This window comes from Glandiceps talaboti, chromosome 1 (genome assembly GCF_964340395.1).
Source record: "Glandiceps talaboti chromosome 1, keGlaTala1.1, whole genome shotgun sequence".
NCBI lineage: Eukaryota > Metazoa > Hemichordata > Enteropneusta > Spengelidae > Glandiceps > Glandiceps talaboti.
Genome location: NC_135549.1, coordinates 3,469,151 through 3,490,779, shown reverse-complemented (window position 1 = coordinate 3,490,779; position 21,629 = coordinate 3,469,151). Strand labels below are relative to the sequence as shown.

Genomic DNA, 21,629 nt, shown 5'->3' with positions numbered 1-21,629 from the left:
ACTGAAGAAGGGATTTCCCAAACAATGTTTTTTCACTGATGTGCACATATCAAATATACAATATTACATCTACCTTTTACAAAAAGTGTCCAGAAAATATTAAATGGCATTTCTGAGAAGTAAATATCTACAGTTTGCTATGACGATGAACAGTCTTGCCAACTGCCCACTTCATTGTCATGACAATGTAAACCCTATAGTGTGGCCTTCTAAGAGTTAAAACATTTATGACATTTTGATATTATAACATATTGCTTTTCAATGGTTCTTTTGAAACACTTTGAAAACTTGTCTACTTACAGTGTACATTTTTTCACAATGTGTCTGTCAGACTTAAGTGATCAGATATGGCTGTAAATTCAGTTCCAATGCATGAAGTATAGAGACCTGACATCAAAGACAAACTAAAACTACTAAACAAAACCTACCAGTGTTTATGTCTTTGTTGTTTTGCTGTCTGGCTTGCATCTCTTGGTATTTTTTGTCATATTCCACTTTTATTCTTCCCATCAAATCTTCCACGTCAAATGAATTCTGTGTGTTGAAGGCACAGCAGAATTATAATCAATTGGGAGTTATTGAATATATAGTGAGGGAATGAGCAAGGGAAGGAGTAGGTAAATGAATGAGTAAGGGAGAACACAAAATGAAATGACACTATCTGGCCATATCTGGCATGAAGTTACACAATAGCAGCCGATACAATGTCATAAACAATGGAGTAATGGAGTTCAAACTACTATGGTGCCTTTTAAGTACCACAAACAAATAAAGTACAAACTACATGATGAACAGTACAGTTTAATTCATACACAGGCAGGGGAAAGGACATCCTGCTGAGGATGCAACATATATCCCTGGTAAACACTATTATTATAATAGTACCTTTATAAAGTCTCCAAGTAACTGTCCAAGATCATCCAGCTTTCCTTCTTGCCTCAGACGTCTCTCTTCTAATTTCTTCTTTCTCAGTATATTGTGTTTCTCATCAGCCATCATGTTATTCCATGCACCTTCACCATGATGTCTTCGCAATGTTTCTGTCAGTAATTGATCCCTGTCAGGAGGGGTATAGCAAACGTTATGTAAGATCAACTATCATGAGGCAGGAATGAAATAGAATGATGAAACTGTCCTAAGACTGTAAGTTAATTCAGCATTATGGTTTGATAAGTCTTAAGTATATACACAAGAATTTCAATGCAGAACTTCAAGTTATTTGAAAAGTTTTTGAATATCAAAGTTTAGTGTTGGTATGACTTTAAGAGACTACACTACATAAAATAGTATTGCAAAGACATCAAATCAAGGTGTTTCTAGCCTGGACAGGAAGCACATATTATAAGTTGCTGACATGACAACATAAATCGTATTATATGTATTTGTATTCTGCTGTTACGTTATAATGTGTATGGACTGTGATATGCTAGAAAATAGACAGCTTTTGACCTTGAGGATTAGGACAGAGTCTCTAAATCTGTTCTTTACTAATTTTCCCTTTTCCTATTTATCCCCCTCACAAAAACATTTTCCATTCAAAAGATTACATGAACAGTCATGAAAATACCTTTCTGTCTTTTACTATTGACAGAGGTTAAATGTTGTCACTTTGCATCAACTCTGAAACTTGATACCGTACTCACAAAGAACATCATTTCAATAAAGTCCAAATACTTGAATTCAGCTGTAGACTAGACGTACCTTATAATGTCATATTTACTTTCCAATGCCTGTATCAATTGTTGTTCTTCCTTTGTCAATTCAAATGTTCCTAATACAACAGCTGATATGCTATCAAACCATTCCTCTATGTAGCCCTGTTCTTCTGCTCTCTTAACGTCAATCAGCTCTTTGACACTCTAGTATAAAGATGGGGGGGGGGGGGGGAGTACATAGTATTACTAGATATTCAGACTTTACATACGACAAGTACAGTGGCTCTCACGGACATGACGTAGTCATTCCTTTTGATCCTAAGAGATCAAATGTGCTTCAGCAAGTTCACAAACATACACAAATCATAAATAAAAACAAAAGAAAAGTATTTCAAATTACAGCTATCTGGGCTTCAAATCTTTTGAAAATAACTGTTCAGTATAAAAAATAGTTTATGAACTTCAAAACATATTTGGTTGGTCTATTGAGTGGTTTTCCAGAATGAATAGCTGAGTATGTTGATTCCATCATGACACATACACAACTAGCAAGTTTCCATTTCTCACCTTATTCTGCAGACTTGAGATAAGTATATTCATTTCTCTGTCTTGTTTCTGTTGGACATCAGCTAATACATTAGCAGACACCATAATGTCAACAAGATTTTGTCCATATGGCACTTCTTCACGTCTGTTGATAACAAAATATCAAAGAACTATAACATGTATTTCAGTTAAATCACAGAGTTGTTTAGTTGTGGCCTACAGGACATCAACTATGACATACATGTAGTTTTTTATCTTTCTGATCGTAAAGTACAGATGTAAAAGAAAAAAGATATGTACATAATTTCTTGACAAACATTACTTTTTTAGTAATACAGAAAGTGTGTGAATTACTTTCTGCCTCGATATGTTGAGCTAATCCTGATTATGAGTTAGACTGTAGGTGAGTTCAGTAATGCTGAAAAAAAATTGAATGTGTGTCAAAAGTTGGGCACATACCATCAATTTCTTAATAGAAGTACATTTACACAGGTTGCAACTGATCAAGGTTGCACTACAAATAATAAAAGTTTGACAGGATTAATGTGAGTATTTGGAAATATGAATATGTCATTTTTTTATACAGTGCTTCCAGGATGATTTATCGGCATCATCTATAAATGACAAAGGCACACTATTTTTTTTTTTCACAAATCCCAGCATATACACTACCTATTTTCATGGTAAAGTCCAACACCCTCTTGTAAAATTCTCCTATGAAGACTACGTTTAGACATAAGATATTGTGAGGTTGACTGCCTCCAATTTGTTCTCTGTGCTCTTAATTCCTTCAACCTCTTATCTCGCTGTTCCCGGCTAAGACGCTTGCCAGTTGACTTTGCAGCTGCACTCTCCTTTCCTTGCAGCAGGTTGATTAAAATCTGGAGGAAGATAAATTGAACAGAAAGTAAAATATAAAGAGTTAGTGACATCACAAGTTTATAAAATATACTCTGTAATAATGTTCCAGCTAAAAATTTGAGTAGATCTAATTTTGGTATCATATATTTTAATTCCGAAAGATCAAAGAAAATGTGTTACTTTTCCACCTACACGATGGAAATCTTTATAATTTGCCTTTTGTAATGTATAGAGCCAACTGTGGTTCAAGAGACAACTAAATGCAAACTTTGATGAAATGTACACTGTAGTATGTGAGTCTATATAACATGCACACATTTTCATCTTCTCTCATACTGGGTCTAAAACTTTGCAAAGAGAGCCAGAGAGTGACATTTGGCTGAAAATGCCCAAAATCTAGTCGATCTGTGACAAAATAATGTTAGTAATGTGGGTTTTTGTATAGCTCTTTCCCACTCTGTGCTCAAAGCACTTGGCCCTTTATACTTCCTCAACTCCCTGGGGAGCATAAAATCCATTGCAGCATTTATAAGTGCATAGGATTAAAGCATTCGCATTGCAACCTCTATCCTACCAGGTCCCCAATTATACAGCTGGGTTGACTGATGCACATGGTTCAAATCTTGCCCAAGGACTTTAGCCATTCAAAAACAAACAGCAACGATGGGGCTCAAACCTGCAACTGTAGATTCCAAGCTGGCCACACTAACCATTTGACCATCATGACTCCATACATCTAGTCATTTGATACAGTATTGCAGTAAAATTTTCAAATAAAGTAACAAACCTCTCTTTCATGTGCATGTTTCTTGGCAGCTATTTTCACAATGTCTTCTTGTAAATCTACTACTCCTTTCTTCCTGTTGTCATGTAAACTCTCCTCCTGAAACTTCTGTTTTGTAGTTTGCAAATTTTGCAATCTACTAAGGGCAAGATTTTCTTGTCTCTGGCGATCAATGTCAAATCTGTAAAATAATAATTACAAACCCATTTAGCAAACAATAAACCTAAATGCTGGACTACAATCATTTATATTGGTTCAATGCGGATAAATTAAACTCCAATGTTTGAATCCCGTAGTCTTGGAGTACTGCTATTTTATCAGTGAAACCATAGGAATTAAAGAGGACCAAGTCTATCTCTAAGTCTGACAGAGAACTGTTTTTATGAACACCTAAATCTTAATCCTAACCTGACATTGGCCTTTATAACAGTGAGAAATTATTTATCAAAACAACTTGATTTCACCAAAGTAACCCTTGTTCTTTACATACATGTACAATGTCTGTCAATAGTCAATAATAGGATGCTAGCTACTATTAAAGGTGAATAGAAAATATTCGGGATGGTATAAAAGACAGTTAATTTTCTAAAAATTATGAGTCCAAGTCAAGCTATTTGTGGATGTTGTTGAACTCAACCAGGTCTCGTCATATATGCATGGGCAGGATGAAGAATTCTACCTGTTGACATATGTGTGGATCTTGTAGAATTCTACCTGCTGATGTATGTGTGGATCTTGTAGAATTCAACCTGTTGATGTAAATGTGGGGATCCTATAGAATTCTACCTGTTGATGTATGTGTGGACTGTGTAGAAATCTATCACACTAGAAGCACCATAGATTTGATACTTACTTGACACTCTTGTAAAGCTGTGGTCTTTCAGCTAGACCAGCTGCTGTGGCTGCAAATTCAAAGATATTTTCTCTTTGTGCATATCTCTGTTGCTGTATGATGTGTGCATATTCTGTAACCATATCAGCTTTTGTAAGAGTCTTTTTATTGTCTCCCCTCAACTTGGACAGAAGACTCTCCTTCTCCATTAGATGTCGACTATGCAGATCAATCAGCAGTTGATCACTTGTGGTGGTACCTGCAAACAAAAATTACCATTTTTTAAATGAGCTTTCAAAAATAGTACTGTACCCTTGACATAGAAATACACTTACATAAAGCTGCTATACATGTAGACGAATGCACCATGACAAATGAATGCACGGCAGTTAAAACCATATGAAAAAAATATTCACATTGGATATTCAACATGTGATCACTGCATCTATTGCATGTTGTCATTTTTGAATAGGCCATCTTCCTTTAATACAAGTTATCAATAGTTTGTGTTAACCCAAAATTTCATTTTCTAAACTTAAAATTTGGCAATTAAGAGACCTTTGAAGGAGTTTGATGATCTGCTACACTGACATATTGTTGTGCAGACTTTTCTATTAGCTGTATGCAAACCCTACCTCAACAAAACTCACCTTTAAGTAATTCCAGATAACCTTCTCTAAACATTTCATTAATTTCATCATCAGTTTTACCATCTGATAATAACTGACTCCTTTTATTTTCATCTTCAATTTGTCGGTTTTCATGTAAGTGAGCCAGATCTCCCATTGCAGCAACCAAACGCTGCTCATACACTTGTCCTGCTTCTGGTAACTCGTTGACTTTCTCAATTTTGTTGCTTTTGCGGTATCTCTTTTCTTTCATCTGTAGCTGTAACAGGATTTCTTGTTGCTCACTCTCTGACATGGTTGACCAAACAGTTTCACCTGAGAGTGAGAAAAACAGTGAAATTTAATATTGCCATCAATATCAAAATAGTGTAAGTTCCATCCATCAAAAAAGTTTTATACTTCCAAAGTTATCTGATCTAATTTCATTTGTCCTGAACGATACTACACATCGACACTACTACATCCTCATATATCATTGATCAAACATATTTCATCCATTGTAATGATGTTACCCTGATACTGTGATAGCCATCAACATAGTGTAAGGAATGCTACAACACTATCATCACCATGGACATTCATTTTCTATAAAGATCTCCATGCATATTTCTGCATAATTAAATCATTCAATTTCTGACTGAAGAAATCAATAACAAATAAGTAAATGATCATAAAATTGTATATATTCTTTCCATACTTACCAATACTCTTTCTGATTACTTCCCAAAACAGTTTTTCTCTCAGGATATCATATTTGATATCAAGGGCATACAAAAGGTCATTGACCCCTACCCTGTCACGTGCTTTGTTCAGTTCATCATAGTAATCTTTGCCATCATCATACAGCAGTGCTTCAACACCTCTTTGTTCCCACCTGAATTTAATATACACAACATTTATTTCTGTTTTAGGATGGATCAAAGCAGATTACATTGTTGAATAGTTTCATTTAGCTTCTCAAAGTTAGCACTGTAAAACAAAACATATCAAATGTGTGCTTTTTTGGGTCAATTTTGTTCAACTCCACTAGCTTACATCACAGTGAAAAATTACATATATTTCATATTTTGAAAAGGGCTATATTTGAATTTGAAACTATTAAATTCAACACTGTACATTTATGTGTAATTTAGATATTGTTCACAATGATCTTTTGATATCTTTCCTATTCAAAGCAGTGGCTTTTATCAAGATTTCTATTTTGAACTGTACTTTCTATAGAAATAACAATACCAATAAACTATATTTATGAAAGTTTTAGTTTGGATATCACTCTCTGGTTTGAACTATGTAAATTGTACATGTAAGCTTGTTTTGGCATAACTAAACATGAGTCTCTGTGTGAAATAGTATAGTAACAAACGAGTCTTCATTGTCTTGTTAACTTCCTAGAAAGGGGGGTACATAGAAAACCACAAGTTGGGAAAAACAGGATTAACAAACCTGTTAAGTTTCCTTTTGGCTCCTCTTTTAAATCTATCTTCATATTCTTCCAATTCTCTTTCCTCTTCAGCAGTTGTTCTGTCATCTCCCTGAATTATAGAATTGAAAATTTAAATACTGAAAGTTGGTGAAATATAAATGATGGAATTCTAATGATATACAACATGTAACAAACCTCAGGAAAATGTTTTTGTCCCATCTATGTTTTCTACAACTCCTGCTTTTTTCCCAAATTATCTAGAACTCCTGTTGTTTCCACTTTTCAAGAACTACAAATAATTATGAATGAAATTTATAGAAATCAGTTCTTGAATTCCAAAATGATGGTTTTAAATACATGTTAACATTTTGTGAAGATATCTACCTCTGAAATTATTTCGTGCATTTGTAGCTTTTTAAATTGAAACCTGCATTTCTTGTGTAATTCACTTTAATCTTTATCTAGATTAGTGTTAAATAATTTAAATTTTTTTGAAACTCCAGTACTCATTTCATAAAAACAGTCTCAGTAAAGTAACTGTACAAATTTACCTGCAAGGTTTTGAAATGTTTAAAATGCTTCAAGTCATGATTGATCTTCTCTGTCTCAAGTTTTTCACTTTCTTCTGTAAATTCAGTTTCATTGCTTGGCTGTTCCTCCGGAATAGCACACAGCCACATTCTCACTTCGTGAAATGATATTGCATCATTGGAAAAATTTCTTGACTCCATAAACTTCTGCCAAGCATGCATGGAAAATTTATCCTCATGGGTGGCTTTGAAGAGAAACAGAGCATCCTTCACAGAAATTGTATCAGTTCCAGTTTTATCCAATGCCTTGAAATCCCACCACAATTTTTGTTCTAAACTTTTGCGTCGGTCCATTTCAAGTAGAACAGGAAGGAAGTGTTCCCTGCTGCATCGGCCAGCAGAGTTGCTACCACACACCTGTTCCACTGCTGCATCGACTTGGTCATTGTTGATGGGTGAAAAGTGAATTGCTTGATGGAAATCTGAAAGTTGTTGGGTGGTGATGTAACCCTGGTATTTTGGATCAAGGATGCAATAAATGGCATCAAGTTCTTCTTCTCTCAAAGGGAAGCTACCATCTCCCTCTGTCAAAACCATGGCTGGACGGATTCAGGTGGCTGGACGGATTCAGCTACAAAGTTGTGCCTATATTTTAAACAAGAAAAAATTTTTTAGGAATCATGGTATTCTTAAAAATTTTTTTTAGAACATACAGGTACATAAGGTCCTTTTTTCCTTATCAGTGTCCTTGACCCGGATCAGACCCAAACTAAAAAGGCAATGTATCCTCACAAATAACATCAATTCTCCATATTACCCAAATTTACAATAATTATCAGAGGATTTTTTGACAATCAAGTTTCAAGACTGGCAACCACTTTTGCACTCTCAGGTTGATGTAGAGAAGGAACGCCTCTCTTACAACAAAGCTTTTGACAATGTAACTTCAGATAATATAGTAATGAAAATTTCTAATTATAAAGTCAAAACATTTCTTGGAAGTGAATTCCAAATATTCACTGATGTCAGCATCGTCAGGGGTGTACTACGGTAGCCTTTCTATTTTTTATTTAATAGCTATACTGAAAAAGTATTTTTGCTTCATGCCTTTAAAGTCAAAGATGAATAATAACCACTTGTAAATTTATTGAATAATGTTTGAGTACAAACACATTTTTACTTTGATTTACTTACAATAGGCACTATAAGGAATTTTTTATGCCAGTGAATGAAATGTACTGTATTTATACTAGGGACAATGACCCATATTGTGCCAAAGATAAACTATCATTTTAATATGGCCGATTATTTATAACAACTTTAGACTAGCCGGGTATCTGAGTCATTTATTAAAAATACAAAACATGTACCTGTTGATTCTTTCCCTCGAAGTGAGATTTTTTGTGAGAACAACCTATATGTATATTGATTTATCGCATTGCATTTTGATCTGTCGCCGTTTTACTTCACTCACTAACAACTATTGTCAGAAGAAGAGTTGACGTCACCAATCTTATTCAATCGTATTGCTGTATTTGTAAACATGAAGAATGCAGTTTCCAATCAGTGCCGTAATTAGAGTATAAAAGTTTTCGAGGCTAAAATCTTACTCTTCTTGGTCACACAAGGCAAGTTTATGTTGGTTTGTGACTGTGGGTTATAAAGATGCACGAAGCTTACCTAATATTGCTGTATTATTGTGGTACCATGCTGCTTACTCGCAAAGATTCGTATGAAAAGACAACGTACTTCACCTAGCTCCCGAGTAGCTTCCTTATGACGTCACGGGTAACTATGGACCTCCTTATTACCTTAAGAAAAACAGTACGGCACCTTTCTCAGACTATTACACGCTATTATTAAACGTTTGAAAACGTTTGATATCTTTTGGTGGAATTTCTGAGGATATCGGATATTCTATTAAGCAGATTATTTAAAGATATGTGAAACAAAAAATGACGTAGGGAAAGCAGAGGACAGATAGATTAATAATATTTTGGAGAATTCGAAATTATGTCTTATGCTAGGGAGAGTGTTTGAGGCATTATGGGTAAAATATGGCGGCGCCCGGCGAAATCAAAATCTCAGAATGGAAACAAAATATCCAGAAATATTTACCGAAGCCATGCCGAACGAAGGTTTTGGAAATACTGAGCAATGTGTTAGCAGTCCAGGAAGAAATCAAGCCCAGTTTTCTATTTGACTATGCCATGGTTGATGCGGAACGTATGCAGATGTTTTTGAGTTGTTCGAAGGCGACAGACACGCTGAGAAGCCTTTCTCTGCATGGCGATGTGTTTATTTACAATCCTAAAACTTTACGGAACCATCTGAATAATGTCGCCAAAAATAGTAGCTGTTTTCTAGTTGATGTATCGGGAAGTCTGTGCCAACCAAAGATTGCTTCCCAAGACTGTCACCAGGTAGTTTTACGACATGTAAACGAAGTGTTGACAGCCCTTGATGAACAGAGCGATATTCAAATTGCTTTGAGTAAAGAGGGCGCACATCAAAATGTAGCCTACACATTACAACCAACTGAAGGTTGGAACATTCCTTCAATATTTGGTATTTTACTTGGATACCCTGTTGTGTACTGGTATGGTGTTGACGATGACACACCATCAAATTGCCTAAGCATGGTTCCCTTGTCAGTTCACAAAATATTTATTAGACCGGACAACAATGAAGGCAAAGAAATCATTTCATTCAGTGTACCAGCTGATTTAGAGGAATCATTCCATGACTCTATCAATGTCTGGTATTCAGATATCAAATGTAAAGTGACATCAAGTGCAATATTCAACAATTTCGAGTGTGGCAAGTTGAATGTTTGTTTGCCTTCTGTAATACTTTGATATTTACAAGAAGTAGACCGTACAACATATTTGTTTAATTTTTGAACAACTCTATGATGAAAGACTGGTCAGTGTAATAATGAAAATAACACAAACAGAGGCATACATACACTGTTGTCATTATGCTCAAACATGTAGTCATGGCACATGATTCAGTGTGGTTTTTGAACACATTATGTTTTATCTGTGCCACATTGCTCATGGATGCAATTGTTTGGTGACACATAAAATAATACCAATAAAGATATTAATAAAAATATATTATTGTCAAAATTTCAGTGATGTCAAGCACAGGCATATATGGGAAGACATTCAAGTGTATTTTCATGATCTCATATAGTGCAACACTTGGATAATCATTATCTATGGTAATATTATTTTGAGTCAGGATCATAAAGCATATCAGTATTCAGAAGTAGGTGAAAATACTGTATAAAAAACAGCAGAATGACAAGTAGGTGTGATGTGATATTTGAATAAAGCATTACCCAAATTTGTAGAAAGGTAAGCACATACAATTTGACAATGGGGAAATGCCTTCTCAGCAAAAGATTGTTGCTTTTAATTCCAAGCTCGGACAGATTGTATTAACCTGTCAGGTTCTGTATGTGACATGTTATTGGCTGAATCACCAGCGAACATAAAGGAGAACAAAATCTTGAAGAGAAGTGGCATGGCCTGAATGGTGTAAAATGTGATCTAGCAGGTTTTGTAAGGGATACAAATTTAAGAATTTTTTCCCAGAAATTTTATGAAAGAACAGCTTGTAAAGGAATGTACATTGTCCAAATTTGAGTCAGAAGACTGGAACCTGAGCCAAAGATCCTCTGGCAGATTTTATTTATATTTATCTAGATACAGACCCTTTGACCTGATGTTCTCTGAAAATTAGTAACATTTAGGATTTCAGATGGGTTGCAGGTCCTATAGGAATCCTTTTCAGAAATGTAATACAGAATAAGATGTTGAATACCTCACATTCAGTTATCAAGACCCAGTCCTATTGTGGTCATGACACTCTTTGTGTTGTCAGACGTGAATAAAGATACATGGCACTGATTTCTAGGAGAGGATTTGTAGTGTAGTGTACATGTAAACATGATGCCGTGTGCCTGGACTTGATAATAATGAAGAACATCAACACAACATTTAAAATATTATTGTTTTATTTTTGATCAAGCTAACACCAACATTGGGGTGATGTGAAAGTTTCCACTTAATGGAAAGCATACTTTTTGAAGTATGAACAAATTCCAGTTGCTTGCATCCAGTAAAATTCACTAATACATGTATGTACCTACCAATGATTACTTGCATCGATGCATGCATATGCACTTGGTATTGCACTATACTGGATACATTGCACACATAATCACATGAATGCTCAGTTCTAGTATTATACACTTTGCTATTTTTAGATAACTACATGTACTGGCAACGGAACCCTATGACATGTGAGTGCTGGAGTGGGTATTTGCACTTGTGCTTGTGTTTTGTGCTGTACTTGTGAAAAGTACATTGTACAACAGAGAACAACATCAACACTTATGCATATACCCTGATAATCAGTGATTTATGTGTCACTCAAGTTTCACAGGGTTCTGTGATTTTGATTCACTTATCCAAGTGCATCTATTGAAACATATTGAAAATATATAAATATGTTTTAAATTTTTAAGGATTTGTGTAAAAATAATTGATATGAAATAACAAATCCAAAAACATAAACTGACTGGAATTTATTGTATTGTACATTCAGTGTAGCCTGCAAGATTACACCATGCTGTATAGCCCACATCAGTCGTCTCTTCATTTGAGAGGGGTAGGTTGACAGGTGAGGGCACCCCAACAAAGGTGCAAAGGTGTATGTGAATCAAGCGATTTACAAGTAATTTGATCAATGTGTTTTCATCATTTATTCTACAAAGAAAATAAATAATGTGTCAAACAAACAAAAATACAAAATACTGCTAGGTCCACTTTTTGTGCCGATTGGGAAGGTTCTACAAACTTTGCTCAGTATTTAACAGTCAGAAATCATCTTGTAAAAGAAGAACAAGACGTGAACATTTTTCCTAACAAGTACATAAATAGTAAAAAATTGTCACTGAAGTCAAAACTCAAGACTTCTGAATTCTGAATGGACTATGAAATAGAGAAACATAAGAAAGGAGCTATGTTGAATATAAAATAATGCACTTTTTGTACCAAATGTGTTGTTAGAAAAAGGAACAATGTACTGAAATGAATGATGGATACTAAAAGACTGACAGATTACATGTAGTTGCCTACACAATATTTCTCTAATCAATTCATTCTCCAATGATTTGTGGGGATTTGCACATTTGATATTTTTGGCAATTTAAAGTACCCACAGGACAATTTTCATATCTTTCATATCGGATTTTATATCTTACAATCATTACAATCATCACAACCAGTATTTATTCTTAAATTTTGATTTTTGTATCACACAAAATGAAATATTTGATCACAGTAAACATTATACATGTATACAAATGAAAATTTCTACTCACAAATAAAAAAAAATCATTCTTGCATCATACATGTAATTCTTTATGAAATATTAAAATCAAAATTTTGAGAAGGCAATAAGTAAGATAGTGGTAGTACAGTCATTATACTAGAAAAATGTTCAAAGTAAATCAAAATGTGTGAGAAACAAAAAGCAGTCCTATATGTATCCATATAGAACATAATAGTAAACTTTCTGGTTCAAATTTGGGTCCAGCTGTCAAGATGTAGAGTTGATAAAGCAAACTATTGAGTTGAAGCAAACCAGTTTATCTATGATCTACACACACTTGGGAAAAAATTCACCTAAGACAATGTAGCCGTTGGTAAAGGTGAGTTAGTATATGATCTTTAGAACAGTAGTGAAATGGGTGAATGGTTCAAATTCATGTTACTACATTAGGTAGTAGGGGAAAGGTCTAATTCTGACTCATATTCTATAGTAAATACTACATCATTGATGTAACGAAAATGCACCTAGACACCCCCCCCCCCCCCCAACACACACGATATTGATTTGGGCTTCATTTTGGAGTTATTGGCTTTACAAAAATAATTCCCATTCTCTGTTTACATTTGTAGACTCTGCACCATGTTGAATTACGGTTATGTTTAAATAAAAACCTTTTTTTTTAAATCAACAGGTTGAAACTTCACTACATAATGTCTTTTTAAAAGTAAAATGGAAAAGAAAAGAAAAGTGAAATCACTGTTCATCTTTATGAAAAAGTATCATGGCCCCAAACCTAACAGTTTGAGAATGTAATTGCCTACAGTTGAACAAATGTTAACATTTTAATGTGTAGTCATACACTAATTCAAAATAAAATAATTTGATATCAGATATAAGTAACTGTATGAACACCCGCTTGATTTTGGTTTCACTCCAAGTCATGCAAAACAACTGGCTTCAAATTATGACATTCTACAAGTGGTGATGTTTTTATTGAGAAACTATCAAGGTTCCTTGGGTCAAAGTGGATTTTGAGAACGACACAAAAAAACAGCACCTCTCAGAAGAGTAAAACCTTGAATCAACAGGTATCGAAATGTGAATCACCAACGTATAGATGTCTGGGAACAAACCACTTTATTGCAAATTTAGAAGATTCTCAAAGTTCATTGCGTTGATATTTTGGTTTGAGTTCTTCAATTCTCTTGATAAAATCTGTTTTTTCCAAACATCCTTTGCAATCTTCATCCCAGTCATTCAAGATCTTCTTTAGTTCTTTCACTCTCAACTTCTTCAGATCTACTGTGTTTAGATCGATTTGTTTTTCTGTGGAAAGCAAAGTGAGAAAATAGTTCTTGTAAAAATTAATGATACACTTGAGAAGACACTTAATAAAATAAGGCCAAAAAGAATTTCTGGTCAGGACAACACAGAATTTTTTTTTAATTCTCAACAAACCTGTCACTCAGTCTACTATTTATGACAGTTACTGTTCTTATTATTCAATACTTTAGAGTATGTGTGTATGTGGGGCAGATGTCATTTGCTTGTTCATGATTGGTTCTGCAATTGTCTTCACTGAAGTAGGGAGAATTATTTTTGTGTATCCCCACGGATCTGCAGACTGCAAGGGGTGGACAACAACAACAACAACAACAACAAAAAGACAGATGTGAGGGTATTTAAGTGATGTGCAAGCTGACCAGAAACAATTCTTTTTTTTTTGCCTAAACCATCATATTTTTGTTGGGCCTTTAAAGTATTTTGCTGGCAAGAATGTAGAACCATGTACAATAGCTATATACTGGTATCCAAGTTAGGGAGTTGTGGCTACATAGAAGTTGGTTATGGAGGTTCAAAATCAGACTCCCTAACCATAAACATATTTTTCTCTTCAACCACTAATGGCCACTGTTCTACACATGGCCCAATTTGTTTTTCTAAGTAGATGCCAATCAATGAACACACCACACAAAAAATCATGAGACCCAAAGAAAGCAAAATTATAAAGAAAATTACTAGTGAATTATAACACATTCACAAAATAGCTGTTTATATGGTCGCTAGACCTTTCTTCTTTCCCCGGAGCACAAGTCAGAATAGCATCAAGTCTGTGCAAAAAGGTGCATGTGTGATGTGCTCAATCACTATACAGTATCTGTGTTAGGTTAATACTGAATTGCTAAAATCTTCCATTTAATAAAAAATGACTTACCATATTTCAATTCACAAATTTGACTATCTTGCTTCTTGAGTTTTTCACAAATCTTTTCAGCAGGTAGATGGTTTTTCAAAGGTTTACTGATTTCACCTAGAATACTTGTTGCAGCATCACTTGTTCCTCCAACATAGTAACACTGTGGGTTGAAAATGTACACAACATGAATGTGTAAGTACTTTCAACTACACATTTATTTTATCGGATTCTCAGTTGCTTTTTAGAAGATGACAAAGATGAAGATACACTCATACAACTTATCATACAATGCACAAGCCAAATTATTGCCTTCGAACAAAAAATATGGATTATATATCCTGGTTATTCTATGTCATGACAACCTGTGTCTATGTCATGGTTCTGTGATGACCAAAATACGAGTCAAACATTCCAAATCACCTCTATTTTTCTTAATTCTAAGTCGAAAAATACACATGATCTATGGCTTTGACACTAATTGTCTGGCAACTCATAGTGGCAAGGCCCCTTAGGTCACTTATATTTCCTTGGGCTAAATGAATAAAAATATTGGGAAATAATATCTAACTTAAAATAACTACACTGACTTACATTGTTCTAAAGAGTGTCCCTGTTGGAACTTTTTACCCAACAAAATTTTTACCAAACAAAAAATAGCTGACTGTGATTAGGAAAGGCCCAAGCTAGGCCTGAACAATTTCTTTTTTCAAATAGGAAGAAATGGTATGGTTCAGACTTCTGGATATAAGTTTCAGCTGGCAAATGATTTTCAATTTGAACATATTTTGGCAAGACAGCAAGGGTGGGGGTGTCTATTTAATGATTAGCTTACACGGATTTACTACCAATACTACAAATAGTAGGGATAACTCATTCATTGGACATATGGTATAGAAATAATTTACTAGCACCATATGGCAATATTATTAAAATCTAAAAAATGCATGATTAGAACATCAAAAATAATTAACAACACCGGATTTCATCGGTGAAATCAATATACCCTATTAGTATCCAGAAAATAATCATAATCTACTTTTAAAACACCATGCCAACATGTGACTCAAAATGTTGAAAACAAGACACAGGCTAAGATTGTTGTATTATGGACTGTACATAGTTCCGACGAAGGTATTTCAAATTGATTTTAACATTTCAAGTAAACTATGTGTGATATGGTAATACATCAACCTTACTTAGATAACACTCATACATATATGTATTTACTTTTCTATCCATTTCTCCTCAATTTCCTCTTGTATCAGTCAGTCAACTAGTTAGAACCATTTCACACTTCATTATTCAGACATTTAAGCAAATTCCTTTGTACATTCTACATTATAATACTTTTGGATTTAAAAGGCCAAACATTACATAAATAATGTCAACATTTGACTCTTTCATTTCATTTCATTTCATTTCATTTCATTTCATTTCATTTCATTTCATTTCATTTCATTTCATTTCATTTCATTTCATTTCATTTCATTTCATGTCATTATACTAATTATCAATGAACAGTTAGGTTGCCTTGAAAGTTGAAAGAAACAACAAATACAAACTGACACACACAAACAAGTTACTCTGGTGGAAATGGCATTCTCACAAACCAGATAGAGCTTATGATACCCCTTTTTGACAGTGTGTCTTGAACAGTGCCATAAAGAGGCTTCGGTTTACGAGGATTGGAAAAGATTGATAAAAACAAACTCTGACACCCCCCCCCCCCCCCCCCCCAACAGAATCCTGGTTTAGATTCAACATGTCACTTATATATGACTAACCAAGTGGTACATAGCCTGGTCTGATATCAGGTCTACTTGATTTTAATATTCTTTTACCCTTTTTATTAATTTCATGGTCTTATTTATTGGTATCTACCAGAGTAAATATTAACTACTAGTGACTAGGATTATATTTCCAGTTAACGTAGTTATACATAGAAAGACAAACAAAGTACACAAAGCTGGTACTTACAAATCTATTTTCCTTGGTCTTCGCAGTTTTACAAAATTTTCTAAATTCAGCTTCAGTCTTGTCTTGACTTTTTCTAACATCATCTGTTATCTTTTTGTCAAATTCTTTGATCACTTTTATACAAACTGTGGAGGAAATAAAAACAAACATATTGACATCAACACACAAATATTAACTTAAAGCAAGAATATCAGTTAATGTAATTTTTGAAAGAAAACACCAGATGGGTACTATTATGTTAGTCAGTGTTTTTTCTAAGGGTAGGTGTATTTGTAAAATCTACCTGGGTTATAGACTGTAAGATATGTTGTGTCACTCCACCCTCACTAACCTGCTATGTCTATCTATGAAAGGGGTAAACCGATGTATGTGTGTGTGTGTGGGGGGGGGGGGAGCTCTATCACGACGTACCTTACAGACTATGTATCTGGGTTACCCAATCATTTACCGGGGTCCACTTACAAAATCATGATACACTCTACATGGGTAACTATGCCAATTTTACCTGACTTTCTGTTATTTGGGGTTTTATATTTCAATATGTTAAGGCATTGTTTAACTTTTGCTTTTTTATGATCTGACCAGGCTCTCGTTATAATTTGTAAATTCAAGTATCATTTGGTATCTATGCATATCATTTGAATACTGTGAACCCAGCTGTTGGTGTACATCATGCATTTATTTTGTAATTATGGCAAGATTCAATTCTTCTTTGACAGAACATATGGAAAATATTGCCATTCTCATTCACATTGTCATTTTGAAAGTTCACTGATGTAGGCTACTTCAATCAAATAGAAATTGAATAGTTTGATACCAACACTGAATGGCTATACACCTAGTTCCATCTGTTTGGGTGATAATTCTTCAGCCATTCAGCACAGTGAAGTGCTTGTGTATGGGTTGACAGATGTTGAAATTCTCTCTTAAATAGGTGAAGTGAGACAACTATATTGCAAACATTAATATTTTCACCACTTATTGTGACAATTAATATTCATGAAAAGTTAAAATTTGATAATTTGGTATGTGTTTTGTAATATAATACTTTCAATTGGTATTTCATGATTGCCAAATCTATAATGAATGTATAACTTGTTTTTATGAATAATAAAATTATGACAGATATGGTTATTCATTCTTTAATATCTTGTACTGTGTAAATATACACCATGGCAACAGAAGGAACATTAATACACAGGTGATCAGAATAATTTATAATGCAGTAAAATAATAAACTGCTGAAAATAAGGAATCTAAAAAAAACAAAAATAAAAAACCCTGAAAAATGAATAGTGCAGCAGTAAAAAAGGAATGGATAATTGATGGGTTCTGTCAACAGTACTGATGTCAGTTTTGTATTTCCAGGGCTAGACAGGAGCAATAATATGAGGCCAAAGTTGAAAACATTTAAACGTCAATACAAAAGACATAAATGACGTAAAAACATGATATACGTTGGTGCACTATTGACAGCCATACGTAACATTTCCTCGTGGAGCTAGCCGCTGTATTGTAGTATGACTCTGTAGTACTAGTAACACCAACAAACCGGAAGTCAGATACCGGTAAATGGTTTCATCGTGCGATCGACGTTCGTAAGCGAAACGACACTTTAAAGACTAAATTAATGTTAAACTTAGATGGTATAAAATGACAACGGTTTTTCTAAATATCGGTATATTTAGGAATATTCACATACCTTCACAGTCCCCTTCCTTCAATTTAGCTTCTGTCGGTAGAAATACAACACAAATGAGCAAGACTGCGATTGAACTAAGAAAAGTCCTTATATTCATTTTGAACAAATCTCTTTACGTCTTAAATGAAAAATGATTTGCTCGCAATGATCGAATAATATGAAACTGTCCAGGTCCGGCTTTTTTTGATGTTATGGTCCGCAGTGTGTTCTGGTGGTGAGAGTAATTTTATGTCAACGTGTACTTCGAATCAATGAAGTTTTGCTAGTGTCTGAATGTACAGCTGGCCAAAGATGATTGGATAAGCATCAATCACATGACACGAGTAGGTAGGCGAATGGTGGCGCTGTAGTTTACACGTTTCATGAAGGCATTTCGCAAGTGGAAGTCCCGGTGTAAGTTGTCATCTACAAAACGAACAATATACAAACAATTTTCTTTTACTAGCTAAGGTATGAAGATGAGTACATTTCAGTGACATAGGAGAAAATAACATATCTCTCTCTCCCACTCTCTCTTTCTTTCTTTCTCTCTCTCTCTCTCTCTCACTCACTCACTCACTCACTCACTCACTCACTCACTCACTCACTCACTCACTCACTCACTCACTCACTCACTCACTCACTCACTCACTCACTCACTCACTCACTCACTCACTCACTGTCTGTCTGTCTGTCTGTCTGTCTGTCTGTCTGTCTGTCTGTCTGTCTGTCTGTCTGTCTGTCTGTCTGTCTGTCTGTCTGTCTGTCTCAGTTAATAGTTATAGCCAGTTCATGTCATATACTAAGGGACCGGTCAGTTTCTCCAGCCTTGGGCGGGGGGGGGGAGGAGGTGGATTCTTAAATTGGGTCGACAAAAAGTCACTGATCCCCCCCCCCATCTGTAAAACCAAAAACAGGCTGACCCCCCCCCCCCATCACTTAATTCTTAAACATGATGACCCCCATATGTAATATTCACATGACAGGTATTTTTGATCGTGACTCAGTGTGGACTGCTGGACTGTCTTGCATCTACTTTATAAAATCCCGGGTTAGCACTATCATAATTATAATTATTGACTACACAGGGTAAATATATTCCAAAAGGAGTTTAATAGTATCTTGACAGTGAAAGGTGGGGGGAAAGCTTGAAAAGGGAATATGTACATCTCTTATAGGGGTCCTAGGGGTCTCCCCTAAGAAGCCCAGGGGGTTTTTAACTCTGAAAAGTCGATTTTGAGACTATTCAGACATTTTCAGAAAATAATTTCCAAAAAAGTGTGTCCTCCCCCTACCAATCCACCGCCCCCCCCCAAAGAAACTGACCGGTCCCTAACTTCGCAACTGTTGTGTACTTTCCACTGTTTTGTGGAACTAAAGCTTCATTCGAGCTTCTTTGACAGCGTTAAACGCCCAGGTATTTATTTCACTGTTATGGACTTGAGAGGTACATTTTCAAACTTCTCTTACATGTAAAAACAGTAATTGTACATGCCACTAAAAACGATCTTCTAAGTCAGTGCCGTTACTTTAGACTAGAATTCCTCGGACATGCACTCGGTAACTTTCCTTTTATAATAATGTACGCGAGAATAAATGAAAAACAATTCATAACATGACATGGCAACCCATTACAATACGATACACGAGAACACATGCATTCACAACATGACGTCACAACCAATACAATAAGATACATGAGAACACATGAATTCAAAACATGACGTCACAACCAATACAATAAGATACACGAGAACACATGAATTCACAACATGACGTCACAACCATTACAATAAGATACACGAGAACACATGAATTCAAAACATGACGTCACAACCAATACAATACGATACACGAGAACACATGCATTCACAACATGACGTCACAACCAATACAATAAGATACACGAGAACACATGAATTCACAACATGACGTCACAACCAATACAATAAGATACATGAGAACACATGAATTCAAAACATGACGTCACAACCAATACAATAAGATACACGAGAACACATGAATTCAAAACATGACGTCACAACTCATTACAAGTCGAAGACTCTGGATTTTGCAATTCTTTTAATTTGATTAAGGTAATAATTTAAAAAAAAAACTCAACGACTGTGTTCTTTTCGGTGTGAAATGATAATCTCAGGGCGAAACAGTTGGTGACCCATGACACGTACGTAGTATATGCAAATCTTCAAATTGGGAGATGACGTTATTTACTGGGAAAAATTTTAAAAAGTTGGACATTTTCCTTCAAAAACAAAAAGTGAATAACAAACTCAAAACATTTGAAGATTATGAGATTTATAACCATGAAATATTGAAATATATAACTGAAATATATGCGTCACAACGCGCATGCGCGTTTTCGAATCCATTATTGAGCCATTATTGAATATTGTTGTTTCTAAAGTTCCACAAACTATTCTGGTTGCGTAACAATCCCATCTGAATGTTCAGTACGATACCCGACAGCAGCAGTTGGAAGACGTCGACGTCAAATCAACATGATAAAATATAGATATACTGGCAGTGACTTTATAAAGTTGAGGTAAGACAACTTAAACTTGACGTATCGAATTTTCGATATCAAATAATTTAAAAAGTGAATTATTGAACATACCTCATCATATCGAGATAGCGAAGAGTAATATGGTCGATTTTTTAAACGTCATGAACTTGCAGCGTTGCGTCATATACAAATGTATATGATCAAACTACAGGTGAGTTCGTGTGCGTGTGTGGGGGTGGGGGTGGGGGTGATCATAAGATTTAAAAATCGTAAAATAAAGTTTTAAGTGTTTACATCAACAATGGTTTAATTTTGTTAATTTATCGTAAACTTCATATTTCTATTTTTCAAGTCTTTTTAATTTCTCTTTGCAATTCTACAGAAAAATGAAGGCAGATTGTTGTTCAGTTGGTATTCTAAAAGAAGTGTCAAAACAGAGAGGAGACCGAAGTAATAAATGTGGGAAAATGAAGGGTATCTTGAAGAAGTGTGGAAGATGTGGTGAAGCTATGGATACAAAGAAAATGACCATACACATATCATTCGGTCCAGATACAAAACCTTTCGACTCATTTCGGCAAGGGGAAACAGACGTGCCGGAATATCGTAAATGTTGTAATCGACAACACAACAAGGAACGCGCC

General features: G+C 34.8%; 3 protein-coding genes across 6 annotated transcripts in view; 1 reads left to right on the top strand and 2 right to left on the bottom strand.

Annotated features, from left to right (window-relative positions):
• LOC144437842 (uncharacterized) overlaps positions 1-9,016 on the bottom strand; it is a 59,688-nt gene extending 50,672 nt beyond the window's left edge. For all 4 annotated transcript variants that reach the window (XM_078126873.1, XM_078126881.1, XM_078126888.1 and 1 more), the window contains exons 1-12: positions 8,941-9,016; positions 7,282-7,905; positions 6,751-6,839; positions 6,009-6,181; positions 5,329-5,622; positions 4,700-4,937; positions 3,850-4,027; positions 2,874-3,082; positions 2,223-2,346; positions 1,702-1,859; positions 886-1,057; positions 429-534 (exon numbers count right to left, since the gene is read on the bottom strand). In XM_078126873.1, the coding sequence (XP_077982999.1) occupies positions 429-534; positions 886-1,057; positions 1,702-1,859; positions 2,223-2,346; positions 2,874-3,082; positions 3,850-4,027; positions 4,700-4,937; positions 5,329-5,622; positions 6,009-6,181; positions 6,751-6,839; positions 7,282-7,857 (2,317 nt within the window). In that variant the 5' untranslated portion in view covers positions 7,858-7,905; positions 8,941-9,016. The remainder of the gene's footprint in view (positions 1-428; positions 535-885; positions 1,058-1,701; positions 1,860-2,222; positions 2,347-2,873; positions 3,083-3,849; positions 4,028-4,699; positions 4,938-5,328; positions 5,623-6,008; positions 6,182-6,750; positions 6,840-7,281; positions 7,906-8,940) is intronic.
• Positions 9,017-9,317: 301 nt separating this feature from the next.
• Positions 9,318-10,118, top strand: LOC144443320 (UPF0739 protein C1orf74 homolog). Its single transcript, XM_078132775.1, has one exon. The coding sequence runs from the start codon at positions 9,318-9,320 to the stop codon at positions 10,116-10,118; it is 801 nt and encodes a 266-aa protein (XP_077988901.1).
• A 1,892-nt stretch (positions 10,119-12,010) lies between these two features.
• LOC144438089 (mesencephalic astrocyte-derived neurotrophic factor homolog) lies at positions 12,011-18,758 on the bottom strand. The gene is made up of 4 exons (XM_078127121.1): positions 18,483-18,758; positions 16,781-16,905; positions 14,822-14,963; positions 12,011-13,932 (listed from the first exon to the last, which is right to left on the bottom strand). Exons 1-4 carry the CDS (start codon positions 18,577-18,579, stop codon positions 13,766-13,768), a joined length of 531 nt encoding a protein of 176 aa, XP_077983247.1. The 5' UTR covers positions 18,580-18,758; the 3' UTR covers positions 12,011-13,765.
• Between the last annotated feature and the right edge of the window lie 2,871 nt (positions 18,759-21,629).